At 38.8% G+C, this 23,371-nt stretch overlaps 1 protein-coding gene across 12 annotated transcripts in view; it reads right to left on the bottom strand.

Moving 5' to 3' along the window:
- The window catches only part of DOCK10 (dedicator of cytokinesis 10), a 188,324-nt gene that overhangs the window by 11,217 nt on the left and 153,736 nt on the right, over positions 1–23,371 (bottom strand). For all 12 annotated transcript variants that reach the window (XM_039487216.1, XM_039487218.1, XM_039487221.1 and 9 more), the window contains 10 exons: positions 22,835–22,972; positions 20,857–21,039; positions 20,129–20,239; positions 18,462–18,677; positions 17,632–17,689; positions 17,201–17,299; positions 14,498–14,604; positions 11,942–12,064; positions 10,192–10,305; positions 786–932 (listed from right to left, as the gene is read on the bottom strand). In XM_039487216.1, the coding sequence (XP_039343150.1) occupies positions 786–932; positions 10,192–10,305; positions 11,942–12,064; positions 14,498–14,604; positions 17,201–17,299; positions 17,632–17,689; positions 18,462–18,677; positions 20,129–20,239; positions 20,857–21,039; positions 22,835–22,972 (1,296 nt within the window). The remainder of the gene's footprint in view (positions 1–785; positions 933–10,191; positions 10,306–11,941; positions 12,065–14,497; positions 14,605–17,200; positions 17,300–17,631; positions 17,690–18,461; positions 18,678–20,128; positions 20,240–20,856; positions 21,040–22,834; positions 22,973–23,371) is intronic.

The raw sequence follows: 23,371 nt of genomic DNA, 5'->3' as shown, positions 1-23,371 counted from the left end.
CCCTCAATGGACTGCCTACATCATGAGTCATAGTTGGGATATGTCTACATTGCAGCTGGGAGTGAGCCACCCAGTCTGGGTAGACAGACTCATGTTAGCAGGACTCAAGCTGGAGTGCTAAGAATAGCAGTGTGGATGTGGTGGTTTGGGCTGGGGCTCAGGCTTTCAAGCCACCAGTTTCAGGTGGGATTGTACTCGGCTGCTGCCAGCCATGCTACTGCAGCCACACCGCTATTTATACTTGCGTTAGCTTGACGAGAGCTAGCGTGAGTGAGTGTGTGTGTGTGTGTGTGTGTGTGTGTGTGTGTGTGAGAGAGAGACCCCTAGCTCACAGTGTAAGTATAGTCTTAGAGGGGGAGAGCCACCCACATGGGGTTTTATTCCTACACCCCCCCCACCCCACCCCAGATCTGAGAAGGCTGGGATGGGAAGGGGGTGGAGCTCTGACTCTCCCCCTAACTTGACACATTGTACAGCGGACACATTGCAGAAGGTAGACTAAACAGTGCCAGGTAAAAGGCTTGCACTGCTTAATATACCCCTGGATCAAGGGACAGTCAGGACCAGACTGGGACTCTGCTCCTGCATCACTGCCACTAAGTGCTGCCTCTTACTCAGGGCTTGTGGTAACTCCACAATCCAGCCCATAGTATTCTGAATGAAAGGAACAGGTTTTTCACCAATTAACAAAAGTGCAGCATGTGTTTTTGAAAGAACTTTATGGGTCAAATTTGAATGCACTGCTCCCACTTTACATGCATCTAAACGCAGCATTTCTCCCATACCTTGTTGGAATCTTGGATTATCTTCACATTGTCTGCTCCAAACTTATCTGCATAAAGTTTTAGCAGTCTCTGTGAGATCTCAGACAGCCCTGTTAACTTGGGTTCTTTATAGATATACTCTTTACCTTCCTCTTCTTCAAAAAAGCCCTGTTCAAAAACAAACAGAAAAGATCAATCAGTGTAACAGATATGGCAAACTGAGTGTAAACAGAAAATAACACATACAAGCTTACAGTGACATAAGGTTTAATGTATCCAATTGTTTAGATATTGGAGTCATTGATTGGTTTTTCTGAGTGCTACAGCATGTGAATAATGAAGGAAGCTAACACATTACACAAATTTTGACATTAGACCCAACATGCATCTAAATGTTAATCAGCTGGACAAGACAACTATTGTGAAATACAATGTAAACAACTTTGGATATCGGAGGATTTGTTTGATACTTATTTGCATAGAATGCATGCTTTTATTTGGCTGTGTGGAGAGACTGCCATCCAGTGGTACATTCTAGTTATAAATTACAGATGACTAAATTAGTAGTGGCTCATGGATTTACATGAAATACAGTTCTCTCTTCACACAACAAATCTTTCAAGCAATAAGACCATAACATTCATTGGGTGTAGGATTGCATGCACAACAACTGTGTGAGAGCAAAAATGAACTGATCTGTATCTGAGTTCATTTAAATAGAGTATTCTGCTGTAATCTTAAAAAACCAATAATACATTGTGATATCTTCAAAGACAATGTAACATCTTATTTATACTGAAAAGATAAAATTGCACAGACTGTTGACTTTTACAAAAAGACTGCTGCAGTCTTTGCAAAGCCATGTACTTACAACATTGGACGTAGCTGGCAGTGTATTAATAAAAGGTCTGTTGAAGAATAAAACAAGAACCTGCCAGTTTCCGTAAGAAATGTTTACCTCAGAAAATTAATATATAAAATACACCATATGCAAATAAAACATACATAACTGGCATATACTGACAGTTTAGGATAAAATCTTTCCTGACTGAATGTAACAGGTCACATGCACCACTCCCATTAACAATAATTGGACTTTACCACTGACAATGATCTTATGCTTCAGTGGGAAAACCAGCTTTTTATTTAGTATCCAAGTGTAAAATGTAAAATACAAATAGGGCTAAATCCTGGCCTGTGGTGCTCATCCTTGCAGGGGAGCAGGGGGCATAAGCTGGATGGGTTTCATACTCCGTTGCTGGACTTTTGATGATGCAAATATTGCAGCATGTACCCAAAAAATGCCCCCTTGCTTGTCAATGGAAAACAACTAATTTAGCTTGGATGTCAGAGGAGACTGTCAGTAAAAGTCAGCAGCTACAATGCGGGCAGCAAGTCAGAATGATAAGGGTAAAAAGGACAGCAAAAAGACAAACGAACAAACCCCTGCAGCCCTAACATATTGTGGGACAGATGCCTGAAGTTGTAATATTCCTTAGTAAGCACCAGAGGAAAAGTCCCTTCAGTAAGACCTATTGGCAGGCAGAAGCGTATAAATACAATCTGGGACTTTCAAAGATGCCTGTGGGCGTAAGGCACTGAACTCCCACTGAAAGTTATTGGGAGTTGGGGAGTCTAATTCCCACTGGTGGTACCTTGGAAAGCTCCAGGCAAAAAGCAGTATTTTTAAACTCAATCACATTTCAACCTTGGCCTCAGGAGAAAAATTAGAGGAAAAAAAGATTAATTATTAATTTCTGCAGGGCCAATAACTACAAAATGCTATGAGACAGTTACTGCTTTGTAAAAATAAATTAACTAAAAATGTTCATCTAGAACATGTGAAAGAGATAAAGGAAATGATCTTTATTTCAGCAGAGCTGAAGAGAGAGAAGGATCTGGCCATGACTTATCTTCCCAATTTCTCCAGCAAAGTGGGCCGGCAGTACCTCTAATGAAGGGAAGCACTATTTCCATATGCTACACTATAATGTCGATATCGCTGTGCAGCATCATTAATTATAGAATGCCTCTGAGATAGAATACAAAGAAAATTTTGTGATCCCCTTATGGAAACTGTGGTTTGAGTTCTGATGCATCCGGTAGTTGGGTGCACTATATAGGAAGTCAGATTAAGATGATCGTAATGGTTCCCATCAGCCTTAAAAATCTATGAATCTGGGAATAGGAAATAAAACTTTGTTGTAAAAAGAAAATATGGTACCTGCCACTATGGCTTACAAAAGCTGACTCATACCATGCACATTTCTTGGGGCACAGACAGCAACTAGATTCATGATAATTTTAATCAGCCTGTTCTACACAGAAAACTGTGAAAGAAATTTCCCTCATTCTTTCACATATAATTTAGTAAAAATTAACCCAACATTTTCTCACATTCTTTGCCCATTCTGTCTCCTTTTCATTGTAAAATGTTCCAGAGGATTGTTTTTTGTTTTTGTTTTTTAAGGTTAGAAAGTGCCTAGCACAATGAGGGTGTTGCTGGAAACAAATGAAGAAAAAGAATAGTAATAGTAACCTATTTAACCCTATTATTAACCTATTATTATCGAAATCACATCATAGGCATGCAAGGCAGTTTCCAGACAAATGAAGAACAAATCCATGCCTGAAGAGCTTACATCCTGTAAACTCTTACTCAGGTGATTGATTTTGATGGGACTCTGATGCGGGAAACATTTGCAGCATCAAAAGTTGCTTTCTGATCTCACTCCCACTGAAGTCAATGGAAAACTACTTTGGGTGAAAATAGATGAAAACTCTATTAATTCTATCCAACCCCAATAAAAAGCTAATTTGGATTGTTCTGACTGAAAATCATCTGCTTTATGTAACCACTGACTTAAAAAAAAAGAAGTATTTTTGAAATTAATCCTGCTCTGAGCTATGGTAGCATATCCTCTTAGTCACTGGCACTATACATTTTTGCTAGCTAAAGCACAGCGTTTACATGTAAGTGTCAGATTGCTGTGCTGATGCAATCCAGTACTTTGAGATGATACCTGTGTTAATCATTTCAGTAAAAAAAGATAACTGATAGATTTCTTCTATTCTTTAACGCGAGAGATATTATTTAAAAGCGTGGTCTCTAACAAAACTTCAAATGAGAAGCAGGAGTTAATTGGAAACCATATAATAATCCTGTCTGCCATATGCCACAAATCTGGCAAAAACCATTAAGAGTCAGATTAAAATATTTGTAAGAGTCAAATATCCTCCAGTTTAGGGGGGTTTAAAATATTAAGCAGCTGAGGTCACATTATCAATGCAGGGGAACACTTTGTTGTCATATTGCCTGCTATTGGTTTATAAGGACAGTGTGATCAACTGCGTGTAATGGTAGAAGTGAACTCTCAAAACTGGTTATTGGTTTCCAGTAAACTTTCATTCATTTAGGGACAGGCTGCGACTGACGTTGAATGGTTATCCAGTGTGGGGAGAGCTGAAGGAGCTTCTTTTTCCTCATGCAAAGAAGAGTCACTGTCATAGCCCCTAAGCTCAAGGGAGTAAAAGGACCTCTTCCTCTGTGCATTCCTGGGGCAACATATCACCTCAAAGGAGTTGGGCAGTGGTGAAGCATGGCCCTACATTACTTCCTTTCTGCTCTGGTTTACGGGGCAGGGCAGGTCTACCTGAGGGAGCAGGCTGCACCTCTAATTTATGTTGCCTGAAATGGCCCCAATGGACCATTGCACAGGCCAGGATTGATGGAGCACAAAGGCACTCTGGCCAGGTCCCTTTGCCCCCATATGACCATTAACTTGGCAAAGGGAAATGTCTGATCCTACCAGATGCTGAGTACCTCCTACAAGGTCTCAACTCCCACAGACCTCAAGGATGCTCAGCACCTTTCTAAACTGGTCTAAGAACATCTTCAAGACACTAAGACTTCAAAGCTTCAAAGGAAAACTATACATTTCCCATTCAAATACTTCCAGCTCTGCCACAGATCTGTTTGTGACTTTGGACAAGATTGCGCTGCCTCTGTTTCTCCTCCTACTCTTTGTCTATCTTGTCTACTTTGATTATTAGCTCTTTGGGGCTCTTTTTCTGTACTATGTGTTTGTACAGAGCCTAGCACAATGGGGCTCCCAATCTGGCTGGTGCCTGTAGGCACCACTGCAGCACAAATAAACAGTAATAATAGTCATCATTAGATACTGAAGTGCTGGACAAATCCAGTATTTTAGTACAAAATACCAGCCTGCAAGTTTTACCTTCTGAGATTCTGAGTGAGGCTGTGCCTTTGTGATGATGTACACTGCTCCACTCACCACTCCCAGACCACTCAACAATGCATTCTAGTGCAGAAGCATGGTCCCATCGCTTCTATGGGCTCATGGGGGGAGCACTGCCCGTGGCTTCCTGCTTGTACCTGGCCCTTTCATGGGCCCCATAATGTTCTTCACACCCTGTTCACACATGTTATGGCCAGAGGCAATATATAGGTATATATTTAAGAGATATATATTTTTTATTACATTCTGAAATCTAGACACCATAATTCTGCCCCTTTTTAAAGGAATGAAATTGAATGGACATACTGTAGTTTAAGACGGAGTTAGTGTACAACAAATGGACACACAGCAGGTTTGGGACAGCTGTGGGAAATGACTTGCTGAACTGCAATAGCCCACTGGCAAATGTTTATGGAGAGGTTGCTGGCAAAGAATTCTGGCAAGTGTAATGACTTGTTCAGCCAGCTGGATGGGAAAAGCATCTATCTGACGTGTTTGTAATGAGCCCATCACCATGTTACCTAGATACCACATACATATGCAACTTAAAAAGCTTTTGAAAGAATCACATTTTCCCTCCCCCGTTTGACATCACCACTTTCTGTGGTATGTGAGGTTGCCGGTCTCACTTTTTTCCTAGGGAAGATCCTGACAGTGCCTAGCATATTGTGGGTCATTTTTATTGTAAGATAGCTTGGATTGCACCCCCAAAGTGGCAGGGCCCAAGCTCATCCTGATCTTCATACACAAGGGGTTCAACAGTTGACCCGACACTGTGAATTTTGGCATTCAGCTCCCAACAGTTATACCTTGAACACCATCAAATTCAGTTTCCCAACTGATCAGTCTCTGAAAGTGAGTCGCAGGCGAAGAGTAAGCCCCGTCCAGTGAGGCTTCAAAGAGTAGCACCAAGACCCTGAAGCAGTTTTTATTATTCCTTATTTTATTCTAGGAAATCAGTTAAGGGAACGAAGCAACAGAATGATGTCTGCAGAGCAGGTTGGCTGCTGCTTGCTGGAATGGCATGACCTTGATTATAATCTTGACACCAGAGGCAATCAGAATTGTGCCCATTTTTTATGGCAGGTTAATCTGTCAGATACACTGGAAAATTATATAGAGTGATTTCGGTCCATTGTTCGGACAGGGTTAAAATAGTGCAGTTTTAAAATTTCACTGTGAACCTTTGAAATCCTCACTTGGTGTCAACACAGAATACACACACCAAGGAGCTGCACTGTTCTAAGGGCATTCTATCCAATCTGCCCTCTATGGGTAGTTTTTGTTGCAGGGGAGAAATACAAATGTGGCACACCATGCTCTTGCTACTCGTAGGAGAAGTAAATATTTTGCATAATAATGTTTCTGCCACTTTTGAATAGGTATTTAATTTTTAAATGCTGATTTTCACTCTATTGTATCTCAGTTATATTATACTGAATAGAGCAATTTTCATAAATTTACATCAGTCTAAATGTCCATAGTTTTATTGAAAAGTTATTTTTTCACTATATTTTCGTTAGAACTTTTTCCTTATATGGCTAAATACCTATCATATTGTTGTCCAGCATTTTAAAACCTCAGGCTAGGCACTCAAATCCATATGTAGGAGCTTAAATAAAAGTCCTTGGTTTTCAGAAATGCTGAATGTACCACAACTTCCACTGAAATAAAAAATTGTGAATACAACAGTGAAGTCAATAGTAGCTGAAGATGCTCAGCACCTCTGAAAAATAACAGATGCCTAAATAAGGATTTGGGCATCTAATTTTGTAAAGTTTGGATGTGGTATCACTTAGATGTAAAGGGTACTTAGTCTGCCTGCCTGCCTGTCTAAAGTAGGAAAAAGAATGTGTCTATACAGTTTTAAATTAATTTAAGCAAGATCAAAATAAACTTTCATTACTGAGGTTTTCAAATACTCTTGGTAATGAATGGATGAAAAAGTCTAAGGTGTATAATGAAAATGGAAGTTACTGGCATGTGGGGCAAAGAGAATTACAAAAGGATACTTTTCAGAGGGAAAAGTATGTAGGCACAAGGCATTCATGGAAATGGATTGATTTTTTTCCTTTCAGATCAGGCCTTATTTCTAAGGTTGTCATGTACGGTTGGTAATATGGTGCTGAGAACATTTGTAAACTGTTTGCAACCAAAGGAGGTTCTTTGACTGACTGAGGGTACACTTGCAGCTGTACAGCGCTGGGAGTTAAACCTGTCTTCATACAGCGGAGTAGGGAAAGCACTGCAATCTGGCCACACTAACAGCTACCAGTGCACTGTCGTGGCCACATTTGCAGCATCTGCAGCGGCATTGGGAGTGATACATTATGGGCAGCTATCCCAGCGTTCAAGTGGCTGCAACGTGCTTTTCAAAAGGGGGGCGTGGGGTGGAGAGAGAGTGGATTTTTGGAGCCGACACTCTGTCAGCAGCTGCCTTGCAAGTTCCGACCCCTTCCCCCACCCCTCTCTCACTCACTGAAAGCAAATAGCCCTGTTTTTTTCCTCACAGACTAGATAAGCAGCCTCCCCAAAATGGACTCCCCTCCCCCGCACGCCGCGCTGCTTCTCTCCTCAAGCCCCTTCCCTTCCCCTCTCTTCAAGCAAACGCTAGCTGTGGGCGTTCCAAAGGGAGCTCATTCACAGCAAACAGCTGTGTTTGTTTTTTTTGATAAGCAGCTCCGGAAGTTTCACAACAAAACAAACAGAGGCATCACAACAAAACAAAGAGAGTAATCTTTACATAAAAGCATTATGGGAAGCTTCCGGAGGTCAGTTACAGCGTAGTAAGATTATTCCCTGTTTACACTGTCACCCCAGCGCTGCAGTAGCAGCGCTATTCTCTTTATTCCTCTTGTCGAGGTGGAGTACAAGCAGCGCTGTAGCCAGGGAGATACAGCGCTGTATGTGCCTTGCCAGTGTGGACAGGGAGTGAGTTACAGCGCTGTAAAGCCACCACCAGCGCTGTAACTCTCAAGTGTAGCCAAGGCCTAAGTGCATCACTTCAGATTTGCCCTGCTAAATGCTATTACCCATCATTGTTCTTTTAAAGCACTTACCTTTAATTTCACATTACACTCCTATCTTTTGTCACTGGGGCTTTGTTAGGAACAATCCAAGCCAACTTCCCCTCCCACAACATGAAAGCTCTCTACTTCTTAGTGAAACTAAAAATTCCATGGATGTATTTTAAAGCCATGTGTGCTTGTTTACAGCTTAAATTAAGCGTGTGCCAGTGTATAAACCAACCGGCATTTGTTTGTAAAACAATCATACTCTTTATATCACTAAGGCTGTTTAAACGAAGTTGCTCTTGTTTCACTGGCTGCAGAAAAGCCTTTGCATTGTAATGGAGATTTTAATCCTGTTTGTTTGAGCACAGCTCAGCTACTCATGTAGGACTAGTTTTAACCTTAAGGCTCATCCTTTACTGAAGACTGGCATGTAGTTGCACTGCCCCAGGAATTGCCTTGGGAAGGAACTGTGACTTGATGAATCACAATGCCTCCCCTGCTTCCTCCTTCTTAGGGCTTGGCTACACTGGTGCTTTACAGCGCTGCAACTTTCTCGCTCAGGGGTGTGAAAAAACACCCCTATGAGCGCAGCAAGTTACAGCGCTGTAAAGCGCCAGTGTAAACACTGCCCCAGCGCTGGGAGCATGGCTCCCAGCGCTGTAAGCTAATCCCCACGGGGAGCTGGAGTACCTGCAGCGCTGGGAGAGCTCTCTCCCAGTGCTGGGAGAGCTCTCTCCCAGTGCTGGCGCCGCGACCACAGTTGCACTTCAAAGCGCTGCCGCGGGAGCGCTCCCGCAGCAGCGCCGTGCAGCTCTAAGTGTAGCCAAACCCTTAGAAAGGTGGAGGAAAGTAAGTCACTCCAGTCCTTTGTAGGGTGCACTTTGCTTTTCCCCCTTGCACCTGAAGAGTTCAGTTTTGCTGACCAGCAAACAGGGACCAATTCTTGGTCGTTTCCTTCTCCTCCCTACCCTCCCCGACTCACAGAGGGGATCGTCAGGTGTACCGCGCCACTGTTCCAGCTGTAATTGGAGTAGGTCCCGTGTAGCTTAGCAGAGAGTTAGGAGTCTTACTCCACTGAGTGCACAATTTTGCACTTAAACAGCATTAGTGCTACAATAAACATTTCACCAGAAGAAACACAGGGTGCAGTTCTGCTCCCAGTGAAGTCAATAGCAAAGTGCTCGCTGAGGTCACTGGCAGTAGGGCTCATGGTACGGATGCAGCACGGTGACGGATACATTTTTGTAATTCAGGGAAACCAAACAAACAAAAATTAGTTTGTGAGATGTGACAATGAATGAAACAATGTTATTTCATCTGCCACACTGAATAGTGAAAAGCACAAAAAGTTAAGGTTAAGTAAACTGTACCGGGAGCAGGGGAGGATGAGTGAGAAGAATTAAAGAAAGCATGCAAAAGAGCAGAGAACTTACCACAGCCTTGAATAAGACCAAAAGAAGAAAAGAGCATTAAAAACTAATTAGCAAACAGAATGATTCATATCAATCTGTTGTTTACACACCTTATTATTACAGAGGAGTGAAAATTGCATGGTTGCCAAACACGTCTTAAAGGAACATGTTGGCCTCCCACAATGGTTTGCAGTGGGGAAAAGCATAAATTCATGCCACAGGGATTGCTCTGAACAGGCTAAAGCACAGTAGATAGCATACAACTACTGTACAGCATATTGCATAGAATCAGAAGGGGCTGAAAAGTGAAGGTCAGAAAGTCAGGAAGAAACACAACAAATTAGCTACTGTTCACAGCTCTAGTTTATGCTGACTAGAAAGATAGGACTGAATACTGAGGGCAATATTAGGTTTTATTAAATTCTTACTCACATAAAACATCACTGACCTTGACTTCAAAATCAGCTTTGCCTGAGTAAGGAATGACTAGAAATTGAGGTGCAAATTCTGCTCTCAATTGCACCAGTGTAAATCCACTCTAACAGTTTACACTGATGTAAAGTAAAGACTTCTGGGCTTAGCCCAGGCTTTTTAATTACTATTACTACATAGTTTCAATGTTGACCATGTTTGCCTCATTTAATTTCCTTAAGAAAAGTGTGTCCAGAATGATTTTCCCAAAATGTGCACCTTTATATCTATAGATACACGGACTTATAGACGGAATCTGAGGCTGACGTACCTGCCCATAAAAAGCAACACGATAGTATCGCCCAAATAAACGTTTCTCAGAATTCACTACTTCTGCGACCTTCAGATATGATCGATGGATGTCATAGTACAGATCTGACAGTCTCTAAGGTAAAAAGGAACAGAAAAAGTGCAATGTAAAATTATATTTTTAAAGGCTTTATTCAGGTTAAATTTGCCACCATGGGATTTCCAATCATGTGGAGGTGGCTACCTTCTTTATTCTCAGTAGCAGCTGCAAGAGGTCAATTTCAAGACTTCTGCCTTCTCCTGGCCACACAGTTTTAGGGTGGTAGTAGCCTTCTTGCATAGCTCCGTAAGGAAAGAGTTACAGTATAAGTCTGTCTCAATGTGTAGAAAAAGAAATCTATCTGGTGATGGTCCCCCCACATCTGGATGGCCGGTGATGAGGCTACTCATCCTGATTACTGATCTGTGATTCAGTGGGCATGGAATGGAATTAAGAGCACATCCTGAGAGACACAGCACAGAAGGGGCAGCCTCAGGACAGGCATCAGGAGTCTCTGTATTCCACCTTTGCACCTTACTCCTTCTCAGTTTCAGTTATTCTATAACTTTATTATCATAGTGTGAACTTCTGGTAAAAGCCATGTTTTGCACTGGGGCCCTGCTTCCTAAATTACATCCCATACTAAGTTACTTTTTTCCAGTTTAAACAAGGAAATCAATTACTTGGATTATTATTAAGTAATTGCTTTTCTACTTGAAATTAAAGAAAAACAAAAGTGAACACGGAATAATTTCAAAATTAAATCCTTTATCCTGTAATTTAGGTTATTTTTATGCTTAGGTATATCTAAACATTTTCACTGCTAAAAATCAACTCTTTGATAAATGCATATAGCAATTCCTATTCATTTGCTCAAAGGAGTTGTAAAAATAAGAATAGACCTCTAGAAGGAGCATATAATGCTAGACATAGACTAACATCTCTACATAAAAAATGGCTAGAATTTTGATGTAATTTCACCAGGCAACAATATTATGGTTTTAACGAGCTTTACGGGCTCATTTGTCCAAAGGAATTTGCGAGTGTGATTTTAGTGCCTATGAAAGGAGCAGGATTTGAAATCAAAGCCCTTCATCCATTCATGGCACAGGTAAAGCACAGATGATAGCAATGTGAGTTTCCATCCTCTGCCCCACCAATGTACCCAAACCCTGAGTAGATAGTTTCTCCTCCCCACCACCCAGTTAGTCTTTCTGCTTTGACTGCCCAAAAGGGGATTGTTTAGACCCCAATCCTGCAATGAACTTCACATAGGCACAGGAGCCTGCCCACTTTTTGAACTCATTGCATGTCAGGGTATCAGTCATTATAGTGATGTGAACCCCAATCCTCTTGGAATTGAGCTAAAGGCCAATATACTCATTTCATGTAGGCTACGGAACAGCCATGAAGATGGAATAATATTTGGTCACTACCTTCATAGGTGACAGTATATGGTAATTTTACTAATGTAGGTCTGAATAATGAAAACTATATCTAGGGGATCTCAGAGCTACAGAAACCATAGAAAATGTATTTTCATGGGGTTTCCGTAACCTTGCACAGGCTTCAGACAAGATATTTTTTACTCAGCCATCAAAAGACGAATGAATCCCGCCCCCAGCATGTTAAAATAAAATTAAAATATGCCAATTCAAAGAACACAGGTCTGTGTTTTCCTCCTATTCTTTGTTTTTTTAAGACAGAAATTTTAATTGGAAACCCAGCTTACTTTAAAATCTCTTTGTTTCTCAAATACAGCAATGATAGGCTTGTTAACTTCAGCAATCAATTCATATCTTTCAGACTTCCACAGGTATTCAACACATAACTCCAGCTGCTTCACAAGGATATTCTGTAATCCCACAAATAAAAATTCTATGGTGACTTGCTTGTTGATTGCATTTGGTAATATGATGACATCAGCAGTACATATATATATATATATATTATTTCAATATGATTTCTTCTATACAGTAGGTTAATATAGTCATAAGAAGCTTAGTAAGAAATTGGTGAAAATCATTTGGCAACCTGCTACCATCTTATGTAGGACTAAGTACCACTTAAAAGGTTCAAAATGCCAAAAATAAGAAATTCCCAATGCTTCAGAAACCACCAGCTATCATATATCTGCAGCCATACCACCTGGTGCCATGCTTCTGCAAGCTACCACAAAAGAAGTAATGCCAGGCTGGTTCAGTCAGTGCTTGGGCCTTTGAAGAACACACAGGTGATACAGAAAGTGGTGCTATCTAGTAGATCACCAGCACTCTTCCATCAGAGCCATTAGCAAGTCAATGGATGAGATATAAAACATTTGTAGACAGAAAAAGACCCCATGGCACTTTTTTGGAGAAGCAGAGGGATGTTTTAGTCAGGGTTTCCTCCTCATATTCCAATTCTGGTATTTTACAATCGGTCAAACTAAAATTCCACCCCAGTTATTTAAATTGGATGTTTTTGTGGCTTTATTGTGCATTGTTAAACAGTTGCCATATTTTAGGTGAAAAGAGTCTGCATTGGGTAAAGTGATCCCTTAATATAGTTTATCACATTTATAATGTGCGCAGGAATCATATAAAAATGTTATTGCCCTCCAGAAACATATGCATATCTTTTAGCAAAGGCTACACTATAGGTTTGGGATAGAACTAAAGACAAGTTCTTTTTCCCTCACCAACAGCCACTGCAAATAATTCAGATCTTAACCCAAATCACAAACCAGATACTTTTAAAGATTGGGCGAGCCATGGAATACATACAGTTGGCCCCCTATTCAGTAAAGAAACTTTTCTAACTTATTTAGTAATAAAAACGATCTTTGACTATCCCACTCTCCTGTGGTACCAGTGTTTTCAAGTTAGGCATTATAGTTCTCAACTTTCTTGAAAAACTGTTTTATACAGAAAGCTAATTTTAAGAGACGTAACGGCATCAGGTGCATTAGGAAAGAAAAAATTATAGTTAATTTACATCAAATTTTACAGAAAACTATCCAAATAAAAAAAAGTCCATATGTGACATGCTGGGAAAAGGACCTGGATAAACAAACTACCCCAGAGTAATGAGGTTTGATCTTGAAAAGAGTACCAGCAACATCATAGCACAATAAAAGAAAATTTCTTTAAGACACTGTTTCAGTGGTACCTCACACCAGCTAGCTATATGTTGAAAAACTTGTGGTGAAAGAGGAGATTTTATGCATGTATGGTGGGCATGTCCAGTCATTAGAGAGTACTGGATGTAATCTGTAGCCAATATCACAAATTGTTGGCTATTCATTACCAAATAATCCTTTAATAATCCTCCTGGGAATTCTGGGTGGAAATGGTCACACAAAAGGAAATGAAGAATTCATCTGTCATCTGCTAGTACAGTAGAACCTCGGAGTTACAAACACCAGAGTTAGGAACTGACCAGGCAACCACACACCTCATTTGGCCTGGAAGTAGGTGATCAGGCAGCAGCAGAGACACAAAACAAAGCAAGCAAATACAGGACAGTACTGTGTTAAACGTAAACTACTAAAAAATAAAGGAAAAGCAGCATTTTTCTTTGGCATAGTAAAGTTTCAAAGCTATATTAAGTCAATTTTCAGTTGTAAAAAGAACTGAAAGAACTTTTTGAAAGAACTATAATGTTTTGTTCAGAGTTACGAACAACCTCCATTCCCAAGGTGTTTGTAACTCTGAGATTCTACTGTAGCTGCTTGGCTATTGGTAGCCTCTCACTGGAAAAAGAAAAAAATAGTCCAACCATAGAGCAGTGGTTCCAAAATATGGGAAGTGGTTGTTCAAGAAAAATTAACACACCAATTACATACCCAGCAAAACAGACAGATGACAAATATATACTTAGATATTTGGTTATCTTTTATTCAATACTCAAAGTACATGTACCTACAGAAACCCCCATCACACCTTTTCAATTTTTTGGTATATTAACATTTGATAGACTTGCCTGGTTTGTTAAATTTGTGTAGACAGATTTCACCCCATTTAATAAAATTACTAGAAATGACATGTCACAACTGTGGTAACGATGCTCTGTAACACGGTAACATTCTTCTAAATAGAGAGATCTGGTTACTATATTCCTTTATAATGTCTCTTTAAACCACAACTCACTTTGATTTTATTTTGCTTCTGATATTTACATGACAAGGATTTATAACCTGGTTAACACTTCCTAAATAAATAAATAGCTTAAACCCCCCCACCCCAACCTTAAAGTAATAAAGTTAAAAGAATACAGAACAACATTATTTAAATCTACCATTGCTAACCTCATTATATGGAGTATCTTGCATTCCAGAATCTTCTTTCATAGCTCCTTCCTCTTTAATGTTTGGGGTAATATTTAGAAAAGCTGGCCATCCCATGGAAAATAAGCCTTGAAGTACAAGCCACGAAAATGCTAATTAATACTTGTATAACCATGGATTTTAAAAGGCTATAGGATGTTGTAAAATGGCAACCAGTTTTATATGGCTAGGACTATTACTTTTTAATTTTTTTACAATCCAAGTGGTGAGTGGCACAAATGGAACTGATTGAATTTATGACACATTATTCTAAGTTCCCTCTGTGGCATAAATCCACTTGTCTAGGCAGATACACTAATATGTACTCATAAGGCAATGATCTCAGAGAAACCTTCTCCTTTCCTCTGCGTGTCACTACTCCACTTGTGTTGTATCACTCTGCCAACCCATATAAAACTACACATAGAAAATAGTATTCTACATTAATAGTACAATAGCATTACTACAGGGCTAGAGTCTGCCACCCTTACTCATGTTGACTAGTTTAATTGGCCCTTATCCTGCAAAGACTTACATATTACATATTACAAAGACTTGACACACTATGTGTAATCCTTCTGAAGTCAATGAGAGCACTCATAGTGCATAAAATTAAGCATGTAAGTAGTTCAGTACTTTTCAGCTAGACTATGTACAAAATACAGTATTACTCACTAAGGGTAAGATTGGCAGAATCTGGCCCATAGTGTTTTGGGCCACTAATACCTTAGTGTTTTTTAAAAGGAAAATCTGCCAGAGAAGGTGATGTTAAGACAAACTTCAGAAACATGTGAGGTTAAGTTTAACAGTAGAAAAATTTGAAGGGCGGTAATTTATTAAATGTAGAGTGAAATATACTATACCACTGTGCACAGAAACACAGAGGCACACACCACAAAGGGGTTGCTATTACTATTTGTTTTGACTTATTTGACGTTTTACTGCCTCTGAGTTTTGACGTTACCCTTAAGCTGTTCATTCTTTACATGCATGACTTTCCCACACACTCCCCACCCTTGACAAAAAGCATACTTCCCTTAATACATTTCCTTTCACTTCTGCAGACGATGTGACTTCACCATTTATGAGCTATCAGACTATTCTCTCCTTTCCAAAACACACATCTTATACCCCCCCACCCCCGATATTTATTCTCTTTTCCACAGAAGCAATTCTTTATGGAAGCTGTGCCAATAGAGCTAGCTCATGCTGAAATGTAAGTTTAATAAACTAACAGAGATTGGCAGAGGAACAATATAATTAAAGAAAAAAATCATATTTTTTATTTCTCTGCTATGCTCTAAATAAAATAATCTAGACTAGCAATTATGTGTAGACAATCAGATATTGGGCCTGATCCTCCTCACACTGTGGTCAAATGGGAGTTTTGTCACAGACCTCAATAAGAGCAGGATCAGTCTCATTGCTACCTTGATTCTCCAGACACACACATGATGTTTATATAAGCCTAAGAAAAATGACATTCTGTAGGAGTTGGCTCCTACTCATCTCAGGCTTGGTACAAATGAAGGCTTTACATTAAAAAAAATAACGCTTCCTCCTTTTAATAGATTCTAGCCCTAATCGATGCATTTAATGGTTTTTCTCTGCTAATGTGAGAAGGAAAGATATTATTGTCAACTCTGAAAATGGTTTTGCAAATGATTGGGAAGTTGAATATATTAATTTGAACATCAATTCTGAGAGTAGCAGCATTACAGTAACTGCAACATTTCTTTTTTTTCCTTTAATTTTCCCCTTGAAATGAGGTGATTTTATGTAGCCATAAAAATCTTGTGGCCGGAAAAAGTCACCCAATTGGGGATTAGGGTCCAAAAGTCCTAACAAAGTCAAGGAATTTCATCCAAAATATAATCACATATTTTTTTCTGCACGGGCATTTCACTATTACACTATATAAACGGTTGAACCATAAAACTTGATTTATCATAAACCATAAAAAAAAAAAAAAAAAAAAAAGGAGGGCGGGGAGGGAGAGGCCTAAGCCCCAATCATACAATCTGCAGTGTCTCTCCTGCAAGACTTGAATCCATTTGGCTTGATGTGGCACATACAGGCATGCACCATCTTGCAAGAGATACTCTTGCACCCTGCAGAACTGGGCCTTTAATGTTTTATCATATGATAAGGAAGAAAATGAACTCCAATTAAAAAGCTGTCCATTGTATACTATGTACAATATCATTATCTGGATGTTAATTTTTTCTGACTGTACAATCAAGGTCTTATTTTTACTTCTGTTATTGAACATTGATGATGTATAATTGTTTAATAATATTGTCCTTTTTAAGCAGTTTATCTCACTTTGAAATGAAAATTATAGGATCCTATAATGACGTATTTTCGTGCAAAACTCCCACTGACTAAAGTAGGAGTTCCCTGCATGGATCAGTAGCAGAAAGGCTTGTTGTTGGTAAACACTGTAACTAGTGACATACTGTACAATTCATCAAGATAATTAATTAGTCCAACCAAAATGAGCATCAGAAAAATATCACACAATATTTCCTAGTATTAACTGCTTTCTATTAAAAACATAATCATGCAACATAATTCTTTCCCCTTTTGAGAACATCTTCTTTCACCAGATCAGTTTAAGAGTAGTAACTTGATTTTCTAAATGATGTTACTTGACCCATAAACAGGCATGGTTAGAACACTCACTTCCTCCATTGTGAGTAGTTAGTAACAGATTACTATCAGAGACTTGAACATCTTCCAGGAGCATACGTGAGGTACAAATCTTTTCCATTTTCCAGTAACCTATGGTAGTGTAAGATGTTATTAGTATAGTGCTACTGGTATGTGTTAATAACATGCATATTTAATAATGACACACTAACAAATTAAGCATTCTCTTAGCACTAAAAAGCTAAACGTTCAATTAACCTCTTATGTATAACATATGTATTTTATTTTGCTGTTACAATAAGAATTTACTAGTCTCATATCTTAAACACATGTGAAGGGTACAAGCAGCAGGATAGCTTGAAAAGAAAACAAATGTGATCTGAATGAAGTAAAACAGCTGCAAAAATGTGTTCAGTTGTATAATTCTCTACATGAATTAGTGCATTTGAATACATTTAACTTACCCTTTCTTTTCAGATATTCTGCAATGAGGGCAGCTATATGGATATAGCACATAGCAGCCTGAAACCAGAGACCATATAAATATATTAAAGTACACCACAGATCTTACATTATTCGTTTGCTGAGGGTCAGAAACCCTCTTCGTTGTCGGAATATGTTTTGGAAAAGGGGAAACAAACTTAGTTTGACAATTTGAAGAAATCATAGGTCAAATACCAAGTCCTTACTCAGGCAAAACTATAATTGATTTTAATAGGAGTTTCGCCTACGTACGTATAGAGCACGGGTTAAACAAGAGCGTCAGGATCTAACCCATAGAAAATACATGGTTACTTTGGAAACAAGGTATTATTGGGCTAAGATCGTGGGGTTCAATTAATCAATTTAATACAAATAACATTTTTGCCCAAAAGAAAAAAATTGTGCTATGACCCAGATCATATCCTGTGCTGAAAAACAAACAACCCAGAAGGGAATGGAAACTACATAGTCTTGTCTTCATTAGGAAATTACATTGTGTTTAAACATGATTTTAACAGCTGAGTTGGCTAACAGGAAGCTGACAATGGCCTTGTGGTCACTGTAGACAAAGACAAATCATGCTCAGCAATGTGTCAGCTAGTCCTGGTTAATCCCTGGTATATAGCCTGTAATATACAGCATATTCAGGCATTCTTCAACCCAGTCACATCTTATTTTAGTCACATGAGGGAAACTGCACATTTAGCTTAGATAATCATCATAATTAAAAATACCAAGCTTTTATAGAGTGCTTTTCATTTGTAGATCTCAATCTAAATACAGACTGATTTCTTTGTCTTACGTAAATTACCTCTGATAAATCTCCATTTCGAGCATGAATCTTGGCCATGCTTTCAAGCCAAGTCCTTCGTAATTCAGGTGTACTGGCATATGAGTTTGCTAGACTGTACTGCAGGTCTACAAGCATCTCTGGGTCTTTCTCATGTTCCTTCATCTGAGCTGTGGCCATTAAAACTGTCCTGATGCGTTTGGTCAGGTCTTTCACCTCTGCTGGAAAGTGACTGTTCTTTGGAAAAGATAAGCAATGAATCATTGAAAAGGCCTACAAAGCCATACTTTTATTGTGTTAAACTATAGTATCACCCCTGACTGGGCCTGAAGTCAATGAATAGACTCCTATTTAGATCACACTCATAGTCCCATTATATTTACATATTTGAACAGTTCTCTGCCATTTATTTACTGATGTGTCACAGCATCCATTAGAAACCCTAGTCCATATTCTGATTTCAGTTACACCATTGTCTATATGGAGTAACTCCACTGAAGTCAATGGACTGACGCTGGGGTAACAAGTGAAAATATGACCATATGTTTGTAAAGCGTTGCTAAATTTATTGCCAGATTTGGATACACTTACTGATGCAAGTAATACCTTACTCCACAGGTAGCCTCACTAACATCAATGGCAGAAGGTAGTATTCAGTGTGAAAAATGGTATCTCAGTCTTGCCCATAGCCATTTCAAACCACACAAGATTAAAATTTGGTCTTCCTATCAGCCAGATCATAGATTATTCCTCAAAAAAAAAAAAACTTATGTCAGTTCTGCTGGTTTTTTTTTTTTTGAGATTCTGATTTTCAGGGCTGTGGGGTTTGATTTTGTTTGTTTTTTTGCATAGGTGTAGAGAGCATAACGATACAGAAAAAAAAATTGTGCCTTTCTTTTGATTGGCAGGTCTGAGAATGCTACAAAAGCAGAACACACAGATACAAGATTAGCAGATCAAAGCTGCCCTTTAACAAAATAAAATACAGGCCAGATTCCCATGTTACTTACACTAATTTTACATCAGTGTAACTATTGACTTCAATGGACTTACTCCTGATTTACACCACTGTTAGTGAAAGGAGAGTAAGCCCCATAAGAATAAAGTTGAAAATGTTTCCTGAAAAGCATTTGACAAGAGCTTATAAAAATACACAAGTTGTGATTTAAAACTGTTTTCTAATATATTTAGCAGAGTGGGGTCTAAACAGTTATTAAAATAATACTTATTATGAGGTAAGCCCATTATTTTTGGTTAGCAAATTATTCACAAACAAATCTGGATTTTCTATTAAACGTATTTATTATTAATAAGTATTTACTAAATAGTTGGAAGAATAATTTCTAGCCTAAATATCATTTGGGAACTGTTAACTTCAACTACATGCTATTCATGGTGTTTCACTTGTCGTACGGCATAATTTCTGCTCCATGATTGGATGAGTGAAACATTTTCAAAAGGAGAATAACAAATAGTGAATAACAAATAAGTTCAGATGAACAAACATTCGTGTTATATTTATTAAGATTTTGGGATTCACAAACATTTACTTGACAAAACAACAACATGAACCATGAATCACTATAAAACGAAGTCAGTCCTTTTATTCATGAAAGTATTTGTGAATCAGTTCTTCCTATCATTCAGTCATCTATAACAGGCAGTGATAGACACAAAACCTCTCTTACTTTCATCTGCTTGTCTCCATTAGCAAAATTATTTATAATTGCAAGTGAATGTTGAAACCGAGATCCACCAATCCCTGCATCTGCGATCAATTGGCTTACAGCTTTGATGAGCTATAGGTGAAGAGGAAAAAAGAACAATGTATGATTACTAAAGGAAAGCAAAGTTTGGACATAGTTTTAATTCCCTGTTTTAAAAAATCAGCAAGAGTTGGAACTGATAGGAGGAGAGAAAAGGGCTTTCCACAAATATTTTATCAAGACAAAATATAAACAAATACATAAATATAAATAACAAATGTCTTTTATATGTTTATAATTGTTTTAAAATGTTAGATCCTGTCTCATCACTGTATTACTCCAGTTTTATGCCCATGCATCTGTACTGATTGAATCACACTACTGTAAAATTGGAGATGTAAGTTAAGCCCGCACTGGTGACACACTGAGTCAGATATGCTCCAACTGCTATATGCTGTGCCTGTGATGCAGTGAAGCCATAAACCTGATTTAACTGGCCAGTTAGCTAAGTTTACAGCTGCTTTGTATCACCAGCACAAATCAAAACAGCTGGAATGAACTGGTGAATATGGTCCAATGTTTTCAGACATGCCAGAAAAATTAGAATGACACAGAGAAATTGTGATTTGCAGAATTCAGAGAGTCATTTCAGTGGAATATTTTATATAGCCCGTATACATTGTTTAAAGTGCATCTTACACTTCACTCACCTGTAGATGGGACCTGACTATTGACTTCTGCTTGTTAAATTCAAAGTTCTTTCTCATGAAAAAATAAAGAAGAGCAGATGCCTCTGTTTGAGTTGACCGTGACCTATGGTTACAGCATTTCAGGATTTCATAGCAGAATGATCCACACATGTCTGCTTGCCCTTGAAAAAATGCTGAAGGAAACTATAGAGAAAAAAATGTCAAAATGTTTAGCACTTCTCCCACTCCTTGCTACGTTCATTTTGAATCAACATATTGTGTGTCAAACTTTCATTAAAAACAAGCCTCTCTCTCTCAGACACACCAGTGTCTAGCAAAAACATCTGCCACTAGCTAAGCATTCTCTTCTGTGTAAAAATGGAAGTAAGTGAAAACAGTGTGTGCAAGTTGTGTGCAAAGCATTAATCAAATCCTGTTGTGTACAAAGCATCAGTCAAATTGACTTTCCAAATTTGTATTTGATATACAAATAACATCATGCGCACTGAAAGCATAGTGAAGTGCAGCAGTTGCAACGAAAATAGCATAGTGAAAGGGACTGGGGAGAGTTCAGACACCATTATAAAAGCTGACCAGTGAGGAGAAAAAAGTTTGGAATAGCACTACAGCTGGGGAAATAATGGGTGTTTTGCAGCAGTCTAAAAAGGCTGAAAAAGTTCATTACAGTTGGACTGAAAACAAAAATATTCAAAATATTTGGTGAATCCAAAAGTTAAAAAAAATGTTTTGGATTGAATTAAATGTTTCAGTTGACCTGAAATAAAATATTTCAGTTTGAGCATTTTTAAATGTTTTTTGAATTTATTTAAAGAAATTTAAAATAAATTTCAAAACAAAAAGTTATTTCAAACCAAAAATGGAAACATTCTTATTTGGGGGGGGGGGGGAAGGGGAGGAGGTAAGGAGAGAGGACTAGTTTATTTTCAAAACAAACAATTTGGTGAAATTGGCATGAATTCATAAAACATCTCAGTGCTGCCAAATCTGATATTTTTTGCCAGAAAATATTTTGCTGAAAAATTTCACTCCTTTCTATTGATTACTATGCTTTTATGTCACATTAAGCCAGTGTTCCCCCTGTGGCCAACAGTCTAAACAGCATTAGATGGCAGAGAGTATAGGATGTAAAGGTCCAAGTGGCTCTGTTCGTTGAGAGCTACTGATCACAGGATGGAGACAGCAGAAAACAGAAGGAATGAGACGAGGGAAAAGATAAGCATGTTTGGCGCAGATCTAGATTGCTATAGAGATTATTATTCCCACAGGAGCCACTACTGAGATCAATATGCCTACAGACGTTCGGAGAAAGAACACAACCCCTGAAGGCAATGGGGTGGATGGATCAGATGATGTTAGATATTTACTCTCCTGCCACTGCACATGCTCCTCTGGCTCCTGGAAGTCTGGTGTGTAATTTAAAGCAGGCTGTGACTGGTTTATCTTATGCTTCCTTTGGCCTTTGAGCTATGTTGCTGGAAGAGGCATGACCATTTTTTTTTTTTTTTTTTGCAATTTACAACCATTTTGGAAGAATGGCATGTAGCTTAAACTTTTCTCCACTACTGTGTTACATGCAAGGGACTGGACAATCAGATCCATTTTGTTTAATGTTACAAAATTACAGTAGCATTTCTCCCACTTCTCCTCAGCCATCACTATAATCCATCTGCCAAATCCTGATTATTTTTTAAAAATGTCCTCAACTCCAGCTCTGATTTTGTAGCTTTTAGATCTGGTTCCCAGGCACAGTGAGGTAGTTCAGCGTCTAAGGGTTAGAAAATACTCCCATAATTATTTGTACCTACAAAACTGCAGATAGTAAATCAGATGGTCTTTTTCAACACGGATCCCTAAATACCAATGAAATGAAGAGACGGAAAGCATCTTAAAGTGTGAAATCCTCCACAAAGTTGGATTTGTTGCACCGCCCTGCCAACCTTATGTAACAGCTTTCAAATGGAATAAAAGGTATAGTTACCTTGCTCACAAACAACCGCAAGGCAGCAAAGACATGCTTGAGGGCTACTGCCGACTGGTTGACTTGCAAAAAGAGCAGGTAGGTATCAAAGACCTTTTTCATCAGTGCATTCTGGCAATCAGATTGCTGGAGTTGTCTCTGAAAAGTTAGCACACAAACAGGATTGTAATATTGTAATAATAGAACAGAAAATGGCTCCTTTCATTTTTTTGTACCAAGTCCTAATGTGTCCAAATGTGGTAGTATCTTTAATGTCAGCCCTACAAGTGCTTAGAGGTTACGAGCAATGTGAGGCATTCTGCATGGGCTGTGGGCTCTTCATACCTACAGTAATATCGGACCATTGTTTTCCACTGCTTGTTCTCCCTATTCATTAACACCAACTACTACACATACCACTAAGGACAGGGAAGTGGGACTTATGAGAACTGGGCTCTGTTGATGGCTGCCACTTTCTATCTGCGTGACCTTGTGCAAGTCACTTAGGCCAACATTTTCTAACTTAAATGCCTACAGTTAGACTTCTAAATCCATATT

The sequence above is a fragment of the Mauremys reevesii genome, linkage group 9 (assembly GCF_016161935.1).
Source record: "Mauremys reevesii isolate NIE-2019 linkage group 9, ASM1616193v1, whole genome shotgun sequence".
Classification (NCBI taxonomy): domain Eukaryota; kingdom Metazoa; phylum Chordata; order Testudines; family Geoemydidae; genus Mauremys; species Mauremys reevesii.
This window is presented reverse-complemented; position numbering and strand designations above follow the sequence as displayed.